The sequence below is a fragment of the Choristoneura fumiferana genome, chromosome 24 (genome assembly GCF_025370935.1).
Source record: "Choristoneura fumiferana chromosome 24, NRCan_CFum_1, whole genome shotgun sequence".
Lineage (NCBI taxonomy): Eukaryota > Metazoa > Arthropoda > Insecta > Lepidoptera > Tortricidae > Choristoneura > Choristoneura fumiferana.
In genome coordinates, this window is record NC_133495.1 from 10329853 (window position 1) to 10352029 (window position 22177).

The 22177-nt window shown below is 42.3% G+C and overlaps 2 protein-coding genes across 2 annotated transcripts in view; one reads left to right on the plus strand and one right to left on the minus strand.

The window, feature by feature from the left end:
* stmA (Protein EFR3 homolog stmA) overlaps positions 1-22177 on the minus strand; it is a 44339-nt gene that overhangs the window by 17994 nt on the left and 4168 nt on the right. The window contains exons 2-10 of the mRNA XM_074106413.1: positions 16456-16660; positions 12814-12964; positions 12053-12205; positions 11448-11546; positions 11141-11295; positions 8495-8573; positions 6314-6467; positions 4982-5052; positions 1021-1212 (exon numbers count right to left, since the gene is read on the minus strand). Of these exons, the coding sequence (XP_073962514.1) occupies positions 1021-1212; positions 4982-5052; positions 6314-6467; positions 8495-8573; positions 11141-11295; positions 11448-11546; positions 12053-12205; positions 12814-12964; positions 16456-16660 (1259 nt within the window). The remainder of the gene's footprint in view (positions 1-1020; positions 1213-4981; positions 5053-6313; positions 6468-8494; positions 8574-11140; positions 11296-11447; positions 11547-12052; positions 12206-12813; positions 12965-16455; positions 16661-22177) is intronic.
* On the plus strand, positions 14776-15468 carry LOC141441738 (uncharacterized). The gene has a single exon (XM_074106577.1). The coding sequence runs from the start codon at positions 14860-14862 to the stop codon at positions 15466-15468; it is 609 nt and encodes a 202-aa protein (XP_073962678.1). The 5' UTR covers positions 14776-14859.

Below are 22177 nucleotides of genomic sequence, written 5' to 3' on the forward strand. Positions count from 1 at the left end.
CCTGCGAAGTCAATTCAATGGTGCGTTGTGAAGTTCCCAATCCGCACTAGGCCGCGTGGGAACTACGGCCCAAGCCCTCTTGTTCTGAGAGGAGGCCTGTGCCCAGCAGTGGGACGTATATAGGCTGGGATGATGATGATGAAGTAAATTGACTTAATAACCGCTGAACTTAGAGTCATGAAATTTGGCATAGTTGTTTTTAATTCAACGTCAATGAAAACCACGATGTCGAAGAATATCGCTTGTCGCTGTGCGAGAGCCGTTCTTAACAGAAGCATCCAAATCCTAAAACTTTGACTTGTAATATTCTATTCTTCTTTTTATAGTTCTCTAGTCTTAACAGCAGGGCTACTACGAAACTCGAAGTTCGTGTCGTACCGTCCCCCTCGCACTCGTATTAAATAGTATAAGTGTCAGAGGGACCGCACGACACGAACTTTGACTTTCGAAGTAGCCCTGCTGAAAGACGGTTTGAGGATCCGCTAAAGCTACGATACCCTCAAGAAACTGCGTATTAGTCGTTTCGCGTGTTAGTCATTTCGAGTGTTGGTCATTTCGCGTATTGGTCATTTTGCGTGATCGTAATGTTGTTTTCATTATGAGTAGGACAAAGTGCATCCAAAGATCCATTTCGTGACATACAATTTTCTTATTTTTTTATATTTTTTTTCTATGCTACGCTACTTTATCACGAATAAATGATTTCCATTTCTATTTCTAGAGACTTTTTTTATTATTCAACTGGCTGGCAAACGAGCAAGTGGGTCTCCTGATGGTAAGAGATCACCACCGCCCATAAACATCTGCAACACCAGGGGTATTGCAGATGCGTTGCCAACCTAGAGGCCTAAGATGGGATACCTCAACTACCTCAAGTGCCAGTAATTTCACCGGCTGCCTTACTCTCCACGCTGAAACACAACAGTGCAAGCACTGCTGCTTCACGGTAGGATTAGCGAGCAAGATGGTGGTAGCAATCCGGGCGGACCTTGCACAAGATCCTACCACCTGCAGACTGACCTTGAGCAGCGATTTGAGCAGTATGCTCTGCAGCATGGCGTCAGCTTTGCTGGTCTTGGCGCCGCGCTGGCTCGGGATCTTGCTGACGATGAACATCATGATGTCTATCTTCTGGAAGTCGGGCAGGTGGTCCGCGAACTCCCCCAGGGCGTTGATCAGAGCTTCCTGGTACAGCTTCTCGTCTGTCTCTTTCTGGAAGTGGAGGTAAATGTTAAGGTTGAATTACATTACAGCCTAAATATTAGAGCTGACTGTCTTAACCTCCTAGGCTTCAAAGTAATAATACTAGTACATATTGTTAGCAATAAAACTTCTATCTTTTGAAAAAGGAATAAAGTGTCATTTTCTCTGTATCATTCAAATTTACAAAAAAAAATCAACTTTATCTATGAGACATTAAGTTTTAAATTTCGATGTCATAGTTTGTTGTATGGTGGGCCGCAGTAGGTTAAAATGGCCTATGCCATTTCATATTGACTGGCACAACATACTATTAGAGTTGACTGTAATAAAATAGTATGTGCCATTTTATTACAACAGGGTTGACTTTATTAAAATATGTAGTTTATGCTTGCTTGTATGCTTGCTTGCATGCTTACTTTTTTGAAATGTTTATGGTTCATGCGAGCGAAGCCGCGGATAAAAGCTAGTAAACAATATAGTTATAGTATTATGTGTAGGTAAACATGAGTAGTATGTACACAGTTGCCATCACCAATCCGGCGAATTTATATTTTTAAATTTAAAAATGAAAATACAAACTGAAATATAGATGCACGGAAAAACTAGAAAAATAAGACCAACACTGGGAATCGAACCCAGCTCCTCGGTATTCCGTACTGCGTGCTACACCGCTACACCACTGTTGGTCTAAAAATAAAAAATACAAAAAGATTCCAAAAAAAACAATCTTATAATAATAATAATATAGCGGAATAGAATTTTGTTTGCCTAAACACAGACAAGACAACTTTAAGTTAACTTTCGTACTAAAATTATTTGCCGGTAGGTAATTCATCTAAAATAGACATCGGCAACCCTAAGCGTCCGCGCTCCAGCTACTCCAGGGGCCTACCACGCTCTCTTAATGCGATTCAGTTTAGGCTCTAAACTGAACTGCATCGCTATTTCGTACCACGACGTTACTTTTGCGATTCAGTTCAAGCACGGTTCAGCGACAGCGATACAGACATTTTCATTCACTCACTTCAAGCGGTTTTCGTACCATGACGCTTAACTTGAGTGGGAATTGAATCGCTTCAGTGTCAAATTTAGCGATTCAGTATAAGTTACTCATTCTGTCAATTCTTTTGGATCGCTTCAACTTCAACTAATGAAATAAAACGAATTCAGTGTTTTACGGTGCAAATAACAACTTTAGTATGTTTTCGGTGCATTAGTGGCCATCGAGTGTTGAATTACAGCCCAGAAGTTGCTGGCTCTATTATAAATGCTTGTGCTATATTGCACAATATTTGCAATACAGCAAATCTGCCCATTTTAGATTTGGGACCCTTGCCTCAATACCATAATCGCCGTCTGCAGCAGGCGGCTACCGAGCCGCTGCTCGAGGACGCAGTTGTCATTGATGAGACGGAAAGAAGCAACCCACAACTGCGACTCGGTACAGCCATAAGGAATCGCCTTGTTCGCCGATTATGGAAGGGAGAAAATCCTTGTGTTGCATTTCTCACGATGATATAAATAAATACCTAAACCTAAAACGATTTTTTGTTAACACTTATTATGTTTAAGACCCCGCAGACTATAAATAGTAATGAGAATCCCACCAAAAACATTTCATATACACGAGAGTGTATGAGTTATTTATTATTAGAGTCAAGCCCCTAGCCAGTACCCTTAGTGTAAGTTTTCAGTTACAAAATACGTCTCGATCGCATTCGCGTTAGAATCTCAATTTGTATGGAAACACGAACGGCGCCTCTAGCGGAACGTTTGAGATGTTGTCACTATGTATTCACTCTCTCGGAATTGCCTACCTACGGGACAGGCCTCGCCTAGTGTAGGAGCCAGTGAAAAGTATTGTGTATGAAGAGCTGTTAATGTACGTTCATGAACTTGCTACCATTGTTATTGTTTTTCACTGTTGTTTTTCTTTTGCAAGAATGTTTGTATGTTCTTTCCATGTATCAGCCCTCCTGTAAACCCTACTTTATATGCAATAAATGATTACTTACTTACTTACTTATTCATTATTAGGCAAAAACTACGTAATTGCGGAAATCTTCTTTATGAATAACCATATTATATAACAGGTGTAGGTAAAGGAGAAAATGAACACGTTTGGTTTGTTTTCATTTTTATTTCACAAATAATTAATTTACAAAAATTCAAAGTCAAAGTCAAAGTCAAAATATCTTTATTAAATTTAGGCTATAACAAGCACTTATGAATGTCAAAAAAAATCTACCACCGGTTCGGAAAAACCTCTGCTGAGAAAAATCCGGCAAGAAACTCAACGAGGTATATTTAGCCAGTCTGTAAGATGGAACTTTAAGCTTCCCTGTGTTTCTAGTAGCCTTTGGGTTATCGACGTTAGTGGGAAAATCACATATGTTCTTCCTTACATATTCCTTCCTAATTTCTTGCAGTCCTGCGCGCAAGGTCTCATTTTTCTCCCGAGCTATTTCAGTTAAGGCCCGGCGAGCCGTCTCTTGCGACATGGGGGGCTCGCGGCGCCGGCGCCTGGGTCTCTGGGGCGGCGAGCCTGCACGTTGTCGTGCTTGGATGCGGGCTCTTGGACTTTGTCTCGGACTTCGTAGGTACTCACGACATTGTGCTTCTTAACTCCTCATTGATTTTTCAGTGAGAAAGGAGACTCGTCGATTAGTGACAGCGTAAACATTTTATTTGTAATCAACACAACGGTTGCTAAGAACACGAAATGACATAGAGTTATGGTTTTGCAAAATAAAGAGGTTTAGTATACAAAATTTGGTTTGCATATAGCGGCATCCCTTTCGCGACTTAGCGTTTCAGTTTCGGACCAGAGACAATATCGGTCTTTCATTCACCTGTAAACCATTGAGACTCAGCTCTGAGAAATAAACGTCGTGGTACTAATTTCGACGATTCAGTTTAGGTGCCTAAATTGAACTGCTCTGCGTTTGGATCGTTTGTGAAAAGATCATGGTACGCCTGCAGTAGGCAGTTAAGTATCCTAAAGGGTCGGAGTGTGCATACTTCTCTTCTTTTACTATGGTAATAGGAACGTGTCAGAAACGAATTGTCAAACGCGTACATGACACGCGACGGCGACGGGCGGTTAGGAAACGTGCTAGTGTCATACTTTTCGTTACAAATAATATATTTTTCACTTCTCATGCTCGTAAAGTTGGTATTTATGCTGGATCTAAGAGACATAAAATTACTTTTTATGCTCTAGTGCATAAAGTAAAATCCTCGTCTAAGACCAAGGTAGCAGGGCTACTACGAAACTCGAAACTCGAAGTTAGTATAGTACCGTCCCTCTCGCTCTCGTATTAAATAGTATAAGTGTCAGAGGGACCGCACGACACGAACTTTTGAGTTTCGTAGTAGCCCTACAGGTATCAACAGCCAGAAACAAAAAAGTTTCTATATATTTTTTTAATAATTTTTATTTTATTTAAAACTTAAAATCAATGAAATAAATTAAAAAACGATTTATTTTTATTTTTATAGCAATGCATGAAATTAAAAAGTACCTCGTAAGTGAACAATTGGTTTCCACTGTTGCTATTTCATTTCCTCTCAATCGAAGTGGAAAGCAGAATGTAAAACTCGAGCATTAAACCTATTTTCCCCTCGACGTATCCCACCCTCGCCGTACCGGCTAAGGTACGCCTCGGGTAAAATAGCTCGTTTTATGCTCCTGTTGTACAATCTACTATTTGAATGACACGCTGCTATTACATTGCCGGAAAGGCAAAGGTAGGAAGGTGGTACTATTTGTACTTACTTCGGAATCTCTGGCTACCGATGCCCTTAGATTGGTCAGGAGGTTGTTGATTATCTCCAACACCGAGGGTCCTGGAACAAAATGAACTATTTATACTACAGTCGATGCAAACCATTTGACTTCTTTTATTAAACCCGACGCAAAAAGAGGGGTGTTTTAAGTTTGACCGGTATGTGTGTCAGTCTGTGGCACCGTAGCTCTTAAACGGGTGGACCGATTTGAATGCGGTTTTTTTATTTGACATAGTCCGTCGCCACCCTATGGACACGACTTTAAAGTTGCCAGGGGTTGTACGCCGGGACAGATCCTGGTTTGAAGTGTGCCGTCCCGTGTCCGGCCCATTGGGCAAATTGCGTCGTGCCAGCGGGGGCGCTTCGCTCCATCACTCACCGACGCTGTCCCCGGCGGCGATGGCCACTATGTTGCTGAGCACGGCAGCCCGCGCGGCCCGCCCGCGTGTCCTCAGCCGCGCGTCGTGCCAGCGGGGGCGCTTCGCTCCATCACTCACCGACGCTGTCCCCGGCGGCGATGGCCACTATGTTGCTGAGCACGGCAGCCCGCGCGGCCCGCACGCGTGTCCTCAGCCGCGCGTCGTGCTAGCGGGGCGCTTCGCTCCATCACTCACCGACGCTGTCCCCGGCGGCGATGGCCACTATGTTGCTGAGCACGGCAGCCCGCGCGGCCCGCACGCGTGTCCTCAGCCGCGCGTCGTGCGAGCGGGGGCGCTTCGCTCCATCACTCACCGACGCTGTCCCCGGCGGCGATGGCCACTATGTTGCTGAGCACGGCAGCCCGCGCGGCCCGCACGCGTGTCCTCAGCCGCGCGTCGTGCCAGCGGGGCGCTTCGCTCCATCACTCACCGACGCTGTCCCCGGCGGCGATGGCCACTATGTTGCTGAGCACGGCAGCCCGCGCGGCCCGCACGCGTGTCCTCAGCCGCGCGTCGTGCCAGCGGGGGCGCTTCGCTCCATCACTCACCGACGCTGTCCCCGGCGGCGATGGCCACTATGTTGCTGAGCACGGCAGCCCGCGCGGCCCGCACGCGTGTCCTCAGCCGCGCGTCGTGCCAGCGGGGGCGCTTCGCTCCATCACTCACCGACGCTGTCCCCGGCGGCGATGGCCACTATGTTGCTGAGCACGGCAGCCCGCGCGGCCCGCACGCGTGTCCTCAGCCGCGCGTCGTGCCAGCGGGGGCGCTTCGCTCCATCACTCACCGACGCTGTCCCCGGCGGCGATGGCCACTATGTTGCTGAGCACGGCAGCCCGCGCGGCCCGCACGCGTGTCCTCAGCCGCGCGTCGTGCCAGCGGGGGCGCTTCGCTCCATCACTCACCGACGCTGTCCCCGGCGGCGATGGCCACTATGTTGCTGAGCACGGCAGCCCGCGCGGCCCGCACGCGTGTCCTCAGCCGCGCGTCGTTGCCGGCGCCCCCGGCCGCATCCAAATGCTGCATCAGGGTTTCTACCACACTGTACGAGTACTGCGCCTGCGGAATGTCAAAACGCCATGATTGTCGAAATTTTTATTCACGATGAATATCTTAAACATGTGGTAGCAATGGTGAACGGTTGAGTTGCTCTGAGAATGAATTTTGGTCGAGTTCGAAACGCGTCAGTGTAGTATGGTGGTGGTTGTGATAGATGGGTTCGTGTAAGCTGCATGAACACATGTGTTACATAGACGTTGCTATCATAAAATCGCGGGTGAGCGACGTAATCATTTATAGTTCATGTTCTGTAAAGGAACGCCTGATTAAATAAATTATTTCTGTTATAATTAAAATTTTTGATAACAGTTATTTGTGTCACAAGGGAGCAAAATGGTGTATTTACGGCGAGGGCGTACATTGAATCCAGAATGTAGCGAAGGATTCTACAATAGAATCCTGAACGTAATGAGGGATTCAAGTGTTAACAACGCCCAAGATGAAAATAATTTTGCTCCCGAGTCGCTCATACAACTTTTCACACCGAGCATTAAGAAACTTGAAAAAAATAAATTCTAAATATTATTAAAGAACAACCAGTATAGAAAATGACGTGGCCTTCCAATTATCAACTTAAAAAAAAGGCTTTTGCAATAATACACTTAGAAAAGCCTTGAACAGAAAAGTTGCACTTTGCTCCCTCTCGTCAGGGAGGAAAAGTTACTTTTCTGAAGGAGAGGTGTGAAATAGTTATTTGTGCAACAAGAGAGCAAAGTTGTTTTTTGTTGCGAGTGTTGATTTTGAATCCCGAGTAAGCGAAGGATTCTATAATTGAATCACGAGCGTTAGCGAGTGATTCTAGGTTAGAATCCTGAGATCAGCAAGGGATTTAAATACACGAGATGCAATAAAACTTTGGTCTCGTGTGACACATACAATTTTTCACCTCAGCAGCGAGAACATAATTTAAATGTAACATAGGAATAAAACCACATATACCTACCTGTTTACAAAAAAACACATTTTTTAAAATAGAATCCGATTATTATCAAATATAATAATTACATTCAAAACCATAAAAAGAGTCCAGTAGCTACAATACAAATCGCATACTCATAACATGCAATCTTAACTTCTTGTACTAATGTCACACTTATTTTTTAATACTGCAAAAAGCCTCATCTCGGGGTAATTGAAAAGGTTGAACAATTAAACTTTAAATATGATTTTTATTAAGATTTCATTACATAAACATAAATAGATTTGTTAAAAAATCATTCAATTTAACAAATAATAATTATACTGTAGAGGCAGTATACGGAATTCTTTTATAAAAAAAAAACAAGAGAAGCGGCTTTCGTGCAACGAGGTTGCATACTTTATTAAAAGATCGGGAAAATTTACATTTTGGAAATATTTCGATATATTTTAATACCAAAAATTTAATTTAAGTTTGTAATCGACAAATTTGATCCTATCTCTTGCTTTTTTCGAGTTGAAGTGAAATGCCAGATCAAAGTAAAGTTCAAATATTTGGAATTCAGTGAGTAGACCCAACACTGTACTCAGCATTTAAAAAAAATAATTAAAAAGTTACTTTGTCTCACGGAGTGAGCAAAATGCGATTTTGCTCACTGATTTCTCATAGCAAAACCTGCCTGTTTGAGGTGCTGAGGTGAAAAAGTTTTTTTTCTTACTGTACTTTTGTTCACTATACGTACTTGCATTGCCATCGAACTTACATTATGTATACAACCATATTTCATATTTTTATTTTCAATCCGACCACTGAAAGGGAGTCATTATTAACTTGCAAGATTTGACATACAGTCGAATTCATAAACATGTTTGTTACTAAACATACTCTTTATTGTACAAAAAAAAGTGCTAAGTACAAAAACGGACTTGTGAGCAAAAATTTAAACAAAAATATCTGAACACGCCTCTACGCCGTTAACAATAGAGTCGTGTTCAGATACTCGTATTTTTGATTTAAAAAAATCTCCCAAGCTTATGAACTCGACTGTACAACAACAAACACGGCAAGTTAAATAAAAGCTTGTAAAACGGGAGTAACTTTGACTTACTTGTATAGAGAACATTATAATCTTGAATGTGTGCACGGCGAAGTCATTGGGCACCCACAGCTCGTGTCGGTCGAAGTGCCTGCAACAAAATACGAGTAACCGTCACGTCTCTACGCCAGCGCTTGCCAAACTGGCTCGAAGCATTGCATTGATAGTTATCGAGGTAATTATCTTGATAATTATCAACGATAACTATCGCGATAATTCATCATCATCATCTCAGCCGTAGGACGTCCACTGTTGGACATAAGCCTCCCCCACAGACCTCCAGTTGCTTCGGTTGGCAGCGGCCTGCATCCACCGTGAACCCGCGGCTTTAACCAGGTCATCCGTCCATCTCGTTGGTGGACGTTCTGCGCTGCGCTTGCCGTCCCGCGGTTTCCACTCGAGAATTTTTCGGCCCGAACGGCCGATAGGCGTATATAAAGGGGGGCCGGCGGGCCGTGCCCACCCCAGTATGGTCAAGTGCCCACCCCAGACTGTTGGGCTACCGATTCGAAATTCTACAATACTGATATTATCACACAAAAATCCAAGCCAGGCCCTGCCCTGAAAAATAACCCTAGATACGCCGATGCAACGGCTATCTGTTCTCCGTGCTATATGGCCTGCCCATTGCCACTTCAACAAGCTAATTCGCTTGGCTATATGTCTGTGACTAGAGTTGTGAATAACGTTCATTTTCAAGGCTTAAATACTCGAGCTCTTAAGACTCCAGAGTCTTATAGACTCGACTATATTTGACAATTAAATTGGCTTATTTTATGCGTATGGATGCAAGAAACCGTCTTTGCGGCCTTTGAGTCGTTAAGCCCGAGAGTCTTCATGGTTCGAGTCTTTAAGCCTCGAAATGAGCCTTTTTCACAACACTATCTGTCACCCTTGTTCTATGTATCTCCTCATTTCTGATTCGATCTCGTAGGTAGAGAAACCCCAAGCATAGCTCTCTCCATAGCTCGCTGAGCAACTCTGGGCCTATAGTGAAGCACTACGTCTATCGTCTAAAGGCGATAATTATCTATGGAGATAGATGGCTGTGGAGAGCTATGCTTGGGGTTTTTCTACGGGATCGAATCAGACATGAGGCCATATAGCACGGAGAACTGATGGTCGCCGGGGCCGAAAAGTTCTCAAATGGAGAACGAGGATCGACAAGCGCAGCGTAGGCCGTCCACCAACGAGATGGACGGATGAACTGGTTCCAACCAACGCAACTTACTGGAGGTCTATGGAAGCGCCTATGTCCAGTCCAACAATGGATGTCCTAAGGCCGATATGATGATGAAGATGATGAATTATTAATGATAATAACACCTATACCAGCGTTTAACATTATGTGTAAAAATTATATGTATATAGTTTGTATCCGAACAAAGAAACAAAAACATCACGCCTGTATTCCCAAATGGGGTAGGCAGAGCACACGAAACGTTACCGCTTCGGAGCCACTTTTAGCAATTTTAGGTTTTAAGTTTGACAAAAACGATACAATAGTTAAAGTAGTAAAAAGCCGTGGAGGCCTAGTGGTTTGACCTATCGCCTCTCAAGCAGAGGGTCGTGGTTCTAACCCCGGCTCGCACCTCTGAGTTTTTCGAAATTCATGTGCGGAATTACATTTGAAATTTGCCACAAGCTTTGCGGTGAAGGAAAAACATCGTGAGGAAACCTGCACGAACCTGCGAAGCAATTCAATGGTGCGTGTGAAGTTCCCAATCCGCACTGGGCCCGCGTGGGAACTATGGCCCAAGCCCTCTTGTTCTGAGAGGAGGCTTGTGCCCAGCAGTGGGACGTACCTATATAGGCTGGGATGATGATACAATAGTGACAGGTTGCTAGCCTGTCGCCTACGGTATACCTTGACCTATATCCTCAGTCGCCTCTTACGACATCCACGGAAGAAATGGACAGGTGTAATTCTATCCCGACACCACACGGGTAGGTTGTATCCGACGTGGGTAATATGGTGCGTCACTTTTTATCCGACTGAACAGATAGATAGAGATAGGGGATTAGACTTATTGCACCGAACCGCACATGTTTTGTAGAAGCAGACCATTAGAAGTGTATCAATTTAAGTTGAAACTAAATAAAACATGGCACGTCAAGTTAAAATAAAAAAAAGTTTGAAAAACACTGGTATTCACAACGGCTATTGTAGTCACAGACCGATCCAATGGTTGCGATAACATTGAACTCACTAACTTGAGCGTTTAAGAATGAGTTTAATAACCTAAAAGGCAATTCGTCGGCGTGAGTGCAGGACCTTGTAACATATGATGTATCCCGCCATCTAGTTTTTATTGACTACTATATATACATTTTTTTTCATTTAGAAGATTCCGCACTAACGCCAGGCGCGAAGGGTCGTGTGTTACTGAGGGAGTCTTGTGTTACTGCGGGGTAGTGTGTTACTGCGGAGATCGTGTGTTACTGCGGTGTCGTATGTTACTGCGGTGGTCGTGTGTTACCGCGTGGGTCGTGTATACAGGATGACTCACGTGAGCACGGGGCGGCGCACGCTCCGTATGTGCCCGAAGGACGCGATCCCGCGAGTTCCTGCAGACACGCCTCCGCCAGGAGCGGGGGGTCGTGTGTTACTGCAGTGTCGTGTGTTACTGCTAGGGTCATGTATACAGGATGACTCACGTGAGCACGGGGCGGAGCACGCTCCGTATATGCCCGAAGGAGGCGCGCCCCACCAGTTCCCGCAGACAGGCCTCTGCCAGCCGCGGGGGGTCGTCTTCCATGCCGTCGCGGCCGTCTGTGTCCATGCAGGATAGAGTCTCATATTTTTCTGCACTCTGAAAATTAATCAACCACCATTTAAAGAACCCTAAAAAACATATACAGGTGTCCGGTCAAATTAACCCAATGACCAGATGAAATTCAAAACACCTTGTAAAGTTAACTTTAGTCAGTGCAAACCCGCCTTAAATCATAATAATGTAGTTACCTGCATATTGTATAGCAGAGAGGGTACAATCTTGTCCATATGCTGGGCCTCCCATATATTCTCCACCAGGTCGTCAGATACTGTCTTTCGTATTACTCCCTGAAAAAAAAGTGCGCGATTTATAAAAAGAGACAAAGACAATTTTAGAAGCTAACTTTGTCTTCTACAATTCGGCGCCTAAACTGAAGTACCGGGCTGCAATAACGTAGCAGATGCTTACCTGTACCCGTATCACATCAAGCTATACTGGAAGCTAAAATACCAGGCTACCATAACGTAGCAGAAGTACAGTCACCAGCACAAATATTTGACACAATAAAGCGTGCATAAATATCTGAATACGTCTCTAATCTCTATTTCTAGGGCCGATAGGACGTGGCAGATGACTGACCTCGTTAATGCAGGCGACGTACCCGTCCCACATCAATCTAGTTCCACCCGAAGAACGTTTTTTGTGTTCTAACAAGCTACAGTACCAGACTACCATAACGCAGCAGAAGTTTACCGGTAAACCCCGTCCGTACTAGCACACAGCCGAAAGAGCATCGTTTCCCGTGATCTAGTAAGCTAAAGTACCAGGCAATCATAACGTATCGGGAGCTCACCTGCAATCCCTGTATGCCGGCGAGGCGGATCTTGTCGCGGGCAGTTTTGTCGCTGTGGTTGCTGTGACACATCGCGGAGAACTTTGACACGAAGAAGTCGTACCGACGGTGGTAGGATGGCGTGTCTTCTTCGATATTCGCGAAGCGGACGAACTGAAAGGAAGTATTGTTTAGTTGAAAATGCACAGACTTTAATGGAGGAAGTGTGCGAGAAAACGAAGTGGCAGGCATGGAAAAAATCGGTAACTAGGAAAGCAGCGCTCGGCACGGCTAGCTTGTGAGTAGTATGAATGTGTGAGCGTGTGGACGTGTGCTATTGTTGCTAAAACGGCTAGATAGATTTATATAAAACTAGCGTCCCACCCTGGCTTCGCAAGGGTGCAATTTAGAAAAAAAAAACATTTCTATTGAAGGCTCTTCACATCTTTTCAGCTTTCTTTCCCTAAAACAACACCCTCGCGAAGGCGCACTTGTCCCTAAAAGGGATCTTTTGAAGCTAACCTAAACTAGAAAGGAATACTCATAGATAGGCGAACAGTATTTTAAAAGATCAAAGCCAAATAAGTGGTCAATCAATTTTGAAACAAGTTCCTACCAAATGAATATGTCGCTAAAGTCTAACTTTCAAGTTGACAGACACGTCTTTAGGCATTATTGTTTTGTGACATGCAAACGATAAATATCAACTTAAGGGTGGTAGACCACATATTTGGCTGATGGTACGTGTTTCAGTTTCCTTGACTGTCCAAGTGATAACTCACGCTCTGAGTGGCGAGGATCTGAAGCTGAGGGTCGGTGGACTCGAGCAGCTTCTGAACCATCTTGAGGAAGCTCTCCACGAACAGGTTGAGGGTTTGGGAGTGGCACGCCACTAGCAGCTGGTCCATCGCCTCCATGGCTATTATCACGAACCTGTGCCACCAAATGGTATTAAAATATGATTTTTTAACTTTCTGATTTTTAGGGTTCCGTACGCGAGACCGTGGTAGGAGACCGAAGAAACCGTGGAGGCCTTAGTGATTTGTCCTATCGTCTCTCAAGCAGAGCTTCGTGGGTTCAAACCCCGGCCACGAGCCTTACGGTGAAGGAAAACATCGCGAGGAAACCTGCACACACCTGTGAAGTAATTCAATGGTAGGTATATGTGAAGTTCCCAATTGCACTGGGCCCGCGTGGGAACTACGGCCTAAGCCTTTTCATTCTGAAAGGAGGCCTGTGCCCAGCAGTGGGACGTATATAGGCTGGGATGATGATGATGATGACCAAAAAACCCCGTTGGCCTAGTGGTTTGTAATTTATGGCCTCTCAAGCTGAGGATCGTGGGTTCAAATGGTCGGTGAAAAAGTCAGGGGTTTTCCAACTTTCTGTTTTCACTTCAAAGTTCAATGTCTCAAAAACGTCTGCACCGATTTTGATAAAACATATCTAAGAACCATCGCTAGAAAACCTGCTATCAAATAAAAAAAAAACGCATTCAAATCGGTCCACCCGTTTAAGAACTACGGTGCCACAGACAGACACACACACAGACATACAGACACACATAGCGGTCAAACTTATAACACCCCTCTTTTTACGTTGGGGGTTAAAAAATATGTTACTACGGCCTTATTGCGTCAGAATAAGAGTCTGTGGCACTTATTTTTGCAACTTTGAATAAGTTTATATTTGCGAAACTCGTAAGCGACATAGTGAGGGAGCTACTTGAGATGATGATAAAGAGTCGCTTATCACCCGATCAAGGTGCTCGCCAAGTCAAGTAGAATTAATCTTAAGGTTAACTTGAGATTCGAGTTAAGATTGGTTTTTGGAATCTTTTTGTATTTTTTATTTCAATTCCAAATTTTTACTTTTACAAAAAAAAAACAATCTTAATTTGATTGCTTAATAACGATATCTCTTGTCCGGGTGAGCGGTTAGTTCCGAAAGTTTCTCGATGAGGGCTACGGTATAGATGTCGCTAGCGTCACTGCTTAAGTGGCTAAATAAGAAACAAACAAGCTGAGATATGTGGTGCATAGGGGAAATTCGTGTCTGTACCGTTGTCCAGCAGTGGTGTAGCGGTATAGCACGTGGCACAGAATGCCGAGGACCTGGGTTCGATTCCCAGTGCTGGTCTTATTTTTCTGGTTTTTCTGTGCATCTATATTTCACTTTGTATTTTCAATTTGAGATTCGAGCTCAATTTCTATTATAGCATTACCTTTGCTAGAACATAGCTACATGCCGCGGGACATGATGCGCACGGTGGTAGTGCCTATTGTGAAAATAAAACAGGTGATCTAGCAGATAAGACTAATTATAGGCCTATATCTTTAGCGACTGTAATTTCAAAAGTATTTGACAGTCTGCTAAATACACAGTTAAACAGTTACATCAAGACTCATGATAACCAATTCGGTTTTAAGCCGGGTTTGTCAACCGAGAGCGCGATACTGTGTCTTAAGCATACTGTCACTTACTATACAAAACGAAAAACACCTGTGTTTGCGTGCTTCTTGGACCTATCTAAGGCGTTTGACCTGGTTTCCTACGATATACTTTGGAAAAAGCTTGAAAACGAAAATGTGCCTACAGAAATAGTTAACATCTTTAAGTATTGGTATGGGAACCAGGTCAATTGCGTTAGATGGGACGGAGCTTTGTCTCGATCGTATGGGCTGGAGTGCGGGGTGAGGCAGGGGGGGCTGACCTCGCCAACGCTCTTCAACCTATACGTAAACGACCTCATAGGCGAGCTTAGCAGCACCAGGGTCGGGTGTCACATAGACGGAATCTGTGTTAACAACCTAAGTTACGCGGATGACATGGTGCTGCTGAGTGCATCTGTTTGTGGTTTGAGGAGATTGGTGTCAATATGCGAGAAGTACGCGGAGACTCATGGATTGGCGTACAATGTAGCAAAAAGCCAAATTATGGTGTTTGATGCCGGAAGTAAACAGACTCAATGTGTACCAAAAGTTGTGCTTGATAACTGTAACCTAAAAAGAGTACACAGTTTTAAATATCTAGGCCATGTCTTGATTCCTGACCTGAAAGACGATCAGGAGATTGAACGTGAGCGGAGGGCATTGTCGGTGCGAGCTAATATGTTGGCACGCAGGTTTGCACGGTGCTCGAGTGACGTCAAGATCACTCTTTTCAGAGCATATTGTACCTCTTTCTACACGTGCAGCCTGTGGGCTAGGTACACTCAAAAATCATTCAGTGCCCTCCGTGTTCAATATAATAATGCGTTCAGGGTACTGTTGGGGCTGCCACGGTTCTGTAGCGCATCCGGGATGTTCGCTGAAGCGCGCGTGGACTGTTTTTACTCCACCATGCGCAAGAGGTGTGCGTCTCTGGTGCGCAGGGTGCGGGGCAGCGCCAACAGCGTCCTGAACATGATCGCGAGCAGATGGGATTGCCGTATATAAAACGCTGTTGTGCCATCTCTAGTGGGATGGTTAAATAAGGAATTATTATTTTCATAAATTTAATTTTGTTTTTATTTATTTTATTTTATTTATTGTAATTTTTACTAACATAGGTTAAGATAAATTGTTTAACAAAATGAGTCGTAATGTTACTTGAATAAATGAATTTAATTAATTATTATTATTAAAGCACGAAGTAAACTTCTCCCATAAGGGATCTCTTCAGTTAACGTTTGAAAGATTGACAGGACAACAGAAACAAAAGCAGATACTTTATTGAATCAGGCGTTACTTTGCAGAGATCCATATCAATGAACTAAAAGAAATTCTTTGCTCACCCTAACATCTGGTAGCATGGTGTACGGTTGTGTTGCTCTGAAGATGAGCTCTGGTTGAGTTCAAAACGCGTCAGTGTAGTGTGGTGGTGGTGATAGATGGGTTTGTGTGTGTACTTACAGTGTGGAGGTGCAGCAACTGCATGAACACGCATATCTTGCATAAACTTAACTATCATAAGGTCGCGGGTGAGCAAAGAAATTCTTTGAATTCATTATAATTAGATACGTTGTAAATTCTGTACCTACGAGGGTCAAACTGAAAGTTCTTAGAAAATCAAAAACTGAGCAATCGAAGTCTATCATAGCTTTCTTGTTGACTTTTTTTTTTTTTTTTTTTTTTTTAATTTTGGCTATACTTTACGATTGAGCCAGCGTCATGTCGCTTAAATGACATCGAAAGTCTTAAAAAATCATTGCACGAAAATTTTTCATTCATTCATGTTGACGTGACACAGACAATTTTCAATTTGCCGCCAAATCGTAAAGCAAATGACAAATGAATGAAATACATACTCAATAATATTGGCAATGAGTTCCATTTTCAAAATTTAAACTTACTTTTTTATTATATTGTTTACAAGTGGCCAGTTCTAAAAACTTTCAGTGTCGCCCTCGTATTCGAAGGGTCTATTTCTTATTTCCCACTTACCCATGTCTCCTCCTATAGATATCCCGGCTCGCCTTCTGGAACAGATATTCTCCAATCCTATCCAGCTTCTCCGGGCTGGAGAGCGAGTAGAAAGTGAGCTTCTCCATGTTGGACTTGACCAGGCCATCCTGCGGAGATGCGGGGAAGATGTTGTCCACCAAACGCTTGTAGCGCGGCCGGAGGGCCGAGCAACATCCGCAACAACCTGGAATTAACGGTAACGTTGTGGTTAATTACAGGTAAAGAGCTATTATTGAAACATTTATATAACAAATACATTTGTGAAATAGAAACGTTCGACCTGCACGACTTATTACCCGACTGCTCGATTGAGAGTTACATATCATAAGCCCCTCTATAATTCGTTCAGAAATCGGAAATTATGACCGGCATAAAAATTAAACTTTCAGTTTAAAAATAAGCTTTTGGTAAAATTTTAATTTTTAATACAAGCTTTTATTTGCATGTATTTTTTGTATATTGTTACCCAAACTACATTTGCATACCAAATTTCAAGTCGATGCCATTAATCGTTGAAGAGTTCCGTCCTGTGGAGACGATCCTGGCCGGACTACTAGGGTGTCACTACCAGATTATTGTATTGTCTAGCAAATTGCATAAGTATACCAAATTTCAAGTCAATCGAATTATTGCAAGTTGCTCGAATTCAACTTGCAAGATTTGATTACAGACAGACAGACAGACAGACAACGGGACAGGTGAAACTAAGTAAATAAAAACTTGTAAAAATATCGAACTCGATTTTATTATTACATTTAAATTTCAAACATCTCTCAAAAACAAAGTTTGATTAGATGTGTTATTTTTTTTATTCGACTGGATGGCAAACGAGCAAGTGGGTCTCCTGATGGTAAGAGACCACACCTATACAATGATTAAGCTACCACTTTCACAGGAACATCAAAAAATTACAAAGTAAATGAAAAAATACGACACTAAAATAATATAACATGAAAAAAATATCAAACCCTCCTGTTTTTGAAGTTAGAAATAGAAATTCTAAAACGTAATAAATTTTACAAATCACAAATTTACATGTTCAAAAGCAAAGAGAATAAATAATGAAGCTGAATATTAATTCTGCAGATTCGAGTTTCACGCAAACGCCCTTAGGCCTTTCGGGTACATCTAATGTGCATCTATATTTATCTCGACATTTTCCCATTTCCCAATGAATCCGTTATGTGGACGATTTTATTATGTCGCTAACCTTTTACAGCTACATACCTTTACAAAAGTTTATTCTGTAGTTAAAAGGTTGAAAAACCCCCGACTTTGTCACTTCAAAGTTCAATATCTCAAAAAAGGCTAAACCGATTTTGGTGAAACACGTCTAAGAACCATCGTTAAAAACTCTGCTTTCAAATAAAACAAGCCGCATTCAAATCGGTCCACCCGTTTAAGAGCTACGGTGCCAGACAGACAGACACACATATTAGCGGTCAAACTTATAACACCCCTCTTCTTGCGTCGGGGGTTAAAAATAGGAACTCCTATAACTAATAATAACGGGATATTGGGCAAGGTGCGTGAAGGAGAAACCCCTAGAGACCACAATATACTTAATTTGGGAATCCTCATGGGAACTTAGTAAAATTACGTAATTTCGCTTCAACGGCCTGACCCTGATAATGACTTGGTACTTCAGAGATGAAGGCAAAAAGGTAAAACGAATATCGGGTCAAGGATTGTTTTATACTTATATAAATATACCTAAGCGTTTCCGGGCGATTATTCGAGCCTTTTAACCGTCTCATTTTCTTGACACTTTTCTGTGAAAATGGCTGAATGGCTATACCCTACAGTTTTTTAGTTATCTGGTAGAAATACAGGAACTATAACAAATAATCGAAAACGACGTCAAAATCTACAGCCAATTTGTAAAATGTGATCAGAAAAACCGGCCAAGAGCGTGTCGAGACGCCCGAAATAGGGTTCCGTAGTCATTAGGAAAAAAATTAAGTAATATTTTTCTAAGGATTTCGTATTTTGTACGGAATATTTTATAACTTAGGCTGCTATTTGTTCTTTAACTACTAATAATTCTCAAGAAAACTTAACCGTTACAGTTTTCCTTGTAAGTCTGATATTAATTACTACCATTCTGAATGTTTTCAATTTTTTCCACCCACCGGTTTAGATTTTAGAGGGGGGGGGGGGGCTCGATTTTAATGAAAATTTGCACTTTAAAGTTGAATATTTTTAAACAAATATCTGAATCGAAAACTCGTTTTGACAACTCGGCTGATGATTTTAAAATACCTATCCAACGATACCCCACACTACAAGGTTGGATGAGAAAAAAAAACACCCCCACTTTACGTCTATGAGAGGTACTCTAAAAAAAATTTTTTTTAATTTTTTATTGTACCATTTTGTCGGCATAGTTTACATATATATTTGTGAAAAATTACAGCTTTCTAGCATTGATAGTCCCTGAGCAAAGCCGCGGATGCACAGACAGACATGGCGAAACTATAAGGGTTCCGTTTTTGCCATTTTGGCTACGGAACCCTAAAAATGAGGCGGTTGAAACGCTCGGATAATCGTCCTTCCATGTTTCCAAGGATTGCAATCTGTTCAGTGTTATAATTAGCCCTTAGTCATATTATTTGAATAACTATACAATCCTATCAATATTATCAATGCGAAAGTTTTGTGTGTTTTTATGTGTATGTTTGTTACTTGTTCACGCTAAAACGGATAGACGGATTTGGATGAAATTTGGTGTATAGATAGCTCAACGACTGGAATAACACATAGGCTATTTTTTATCCCGATATTCCCACCGGATCGGGATAAAATCTTAAAATTTAACAACTTGGAAACACAAAATTAGAGACATGACATTTGGTGTGGGCTTATGCAAACGTCGATGAAATCCACAATATAACTTTCGGAAATTCCCATTACAGTTCTGATATAGGAGGTCTAATATAGTTTACGCGTGCGCGTGCGGAGCCGCAGGCAAAGCCTAGTTCAATAATAACTTACAGGTCATATAAACTGTTCTGCTCATAATGAACAGCGTCCGGTGTGCTATTTTACTCAACGGCATCATTTTTAATCACTCAGCTTGTCACTTAACTACCAAACACTTTTCACTCATTAATCATCACTTTAGTGACCTCATTTATCACTTAGTCATCTGTTAAAATCTTTAATTAAATGTCTTGCAGCAACCCAAACTATTCAAGGATCTTTTTCAAACTATGGAACTGGTTTTCTTTTTTTTTTATATTGATTGATGACAATAATATTTAATCACATTGCCTCAATAACTTAACTGACGTACCGACGTACCTACTACTACAACGAATGATAAGACACTGATAAACTTACTAGATAACCGAGAACGCACACTGAAAATCGTAGTCTGTATCTTTGATTTTAAACAACTATGTCCTTTAACGTCAATTAGTTAGATATAAGAATCGCTTGCATCTTGGGAGCGTAGTGTGAGCCCTACGCTGGCTTTAGGTCAGACAGTCAACTGAGTGAACTAAGTTTAACCTACGTGTGAGAACTGGCCAAGCGCGTGTCGGGTTCCGTATTCACCATCATATCAGGCGTAGGACATCCACTGTTGGACATAGGCCGTCCCCATAGACCTCCGCTTCGGTTTGAACCTTGAATTTGTTTGTCATTTAACAATTTGATATTTCATCATTCATGAGTTTCATGACTTTGCAACTGAACTCATTCAATTTAATTGTATTTTTTTTATTTGTCCGAAAAGTTACTAGGCCGGATCAGATGGTTTCTATCGATAAACTCAGCCATCTGTCGATGTATTGGAAACACGATATATTGATTGATAGGATAGAGAATGCGCATCCATTACTCATAGAGGAGCATTTTTAGGGTTCCGTAGCCAAAATGGCAAAAACGGAACCCTTATAGTTTCGCCATGTCTGTCTGTCTGTCTGTCTCAGGGACTATCAATTCTAGAAAGCTGTAATTTTGCACGAGTATATATGTAAACTATGCCGATTGCCGACAAAATAGTACAATAAAAAATTGAAAAAAAATTTTTTTTACTGTACCTACCTCCCATAGACGTAAAGTGGGGGTGATTTTTTTTTCTCATCCAACCATAAGGGGTTTGCTAAGACGATTTTTCGATTCAGTGATTTTTTTGCGAAATATTCAACTTTAAATTGCAAATCTTCATTAAAATCGAGCGTCCCCCCTCTCTAAAATCTAAACCGATGGGTGGAAAAATTTGAAAAAATTCAGGATGGTAGTAAGTATATCAAACTTACAAGGAAAACTATAACTGCTAAGTTTGCTTGAGAATTATTAGTAGTTTAAGAGTAAATAGCAGCCTTAGGTATAACATATACCTAAACTTTAAATATTCCGTACAAAATACGAAATCCTTACAGAAACATTACTTAATTTTTTCGTAATGGCTACAGAACCCTATTTCGGGCGTGTCCGACACGCTCTTGGCCGGTTTGTTAATAGCCTGAAATGTCCCACTGATCGGCAAAGGCCCTTCCTCCCCTGGATTTCCAACCCGCCCTGTCGGCGCTTATGTCTGGCCAGTCGCTGGTAAACGCGTCTAGAGGAGAACTAAAAAGGAATTTTTATACACTCCTGAAGATTCTTCCTATTCCTTCTTTTGTATTTTTATTTATTTCCAGGGCGTAGCCGCGGGATAAAGCTAGTGAAGTTGTAAAACAGCTACAGTAAACACGAATTGATCAATATTTAAAACTTCCTCGGTATCGCAAAACCTGAAATCAACATCGCGTATAAATTCAGTCAAAATATCTTTATTCAATTTAGAATTTAAGCTATAACAAGCACTTAACAAATGTCAATAAATCTACCAAAGGTTCGGAAAAACCTCTCTTGAGAAGAAAACGACAAGAAACTCAACGAGGTATATATTTTTTAAACAGATTTATCTAAAGTTAAGCTGTTAATTCACTTAAAATCCAAAACTGGCGTTATATAGGATCACTTCAGAACCGTTATACGACTAATACGCGTAAAAGGGCGCTCAGGGCGGCAGGTGGAACACGACTGAAGCTGGGAAGCCTGCTAAATATAGCTGCTGGACTGAAATAGACCATTTGTCAAGTAGGGCTAGCATTTTGTGGATATATGTAGGCTTATACTTTCACGTATTAGGCTACACGAGCGGCACGTGTCGCCATAAGATATTTCGGGCCGGCCAATGTGGTCAAAAACATCGGCACACGTACTCTGGTATTAGAGTTCATGGTTCGATGTTTTTGATCACCTTGGCCGCTCCAAAATATATTATGGCGACTGTACAGTCACCACGGCAATATATGAAACAACAAAGCGCGCTTTATGCACTTGGAATGACCATCGTTTTCACCGCTTCTTTCTGTCCCACGGTTTAGGTAGGATGCGGGTAGAAAGAGATGGTGAAAGCGATCGCGATCGCGGGCGCCTGCACGTAAAGCCGAGTTTAGACTTGCAAGAAAAATCGTGCAAGTTACATTACATTGCGGCGCTCGATTGACCGCTAGAAACTAGTTGGCTTTACGGCCTCGCAATGTAATGCAACTTGCGTTGCATGATGGTTCTTGCTTATCTAATCGTTGCAAACTGGGCTTTAGACACGAGGCTGTATTGCCTAACGTTTCTGACACTATTTTTTCCTGTTTTTATTGAGGCTTTGAACACCAGGTGATCATGTCAGCCTCATGGGTGCTCGCTC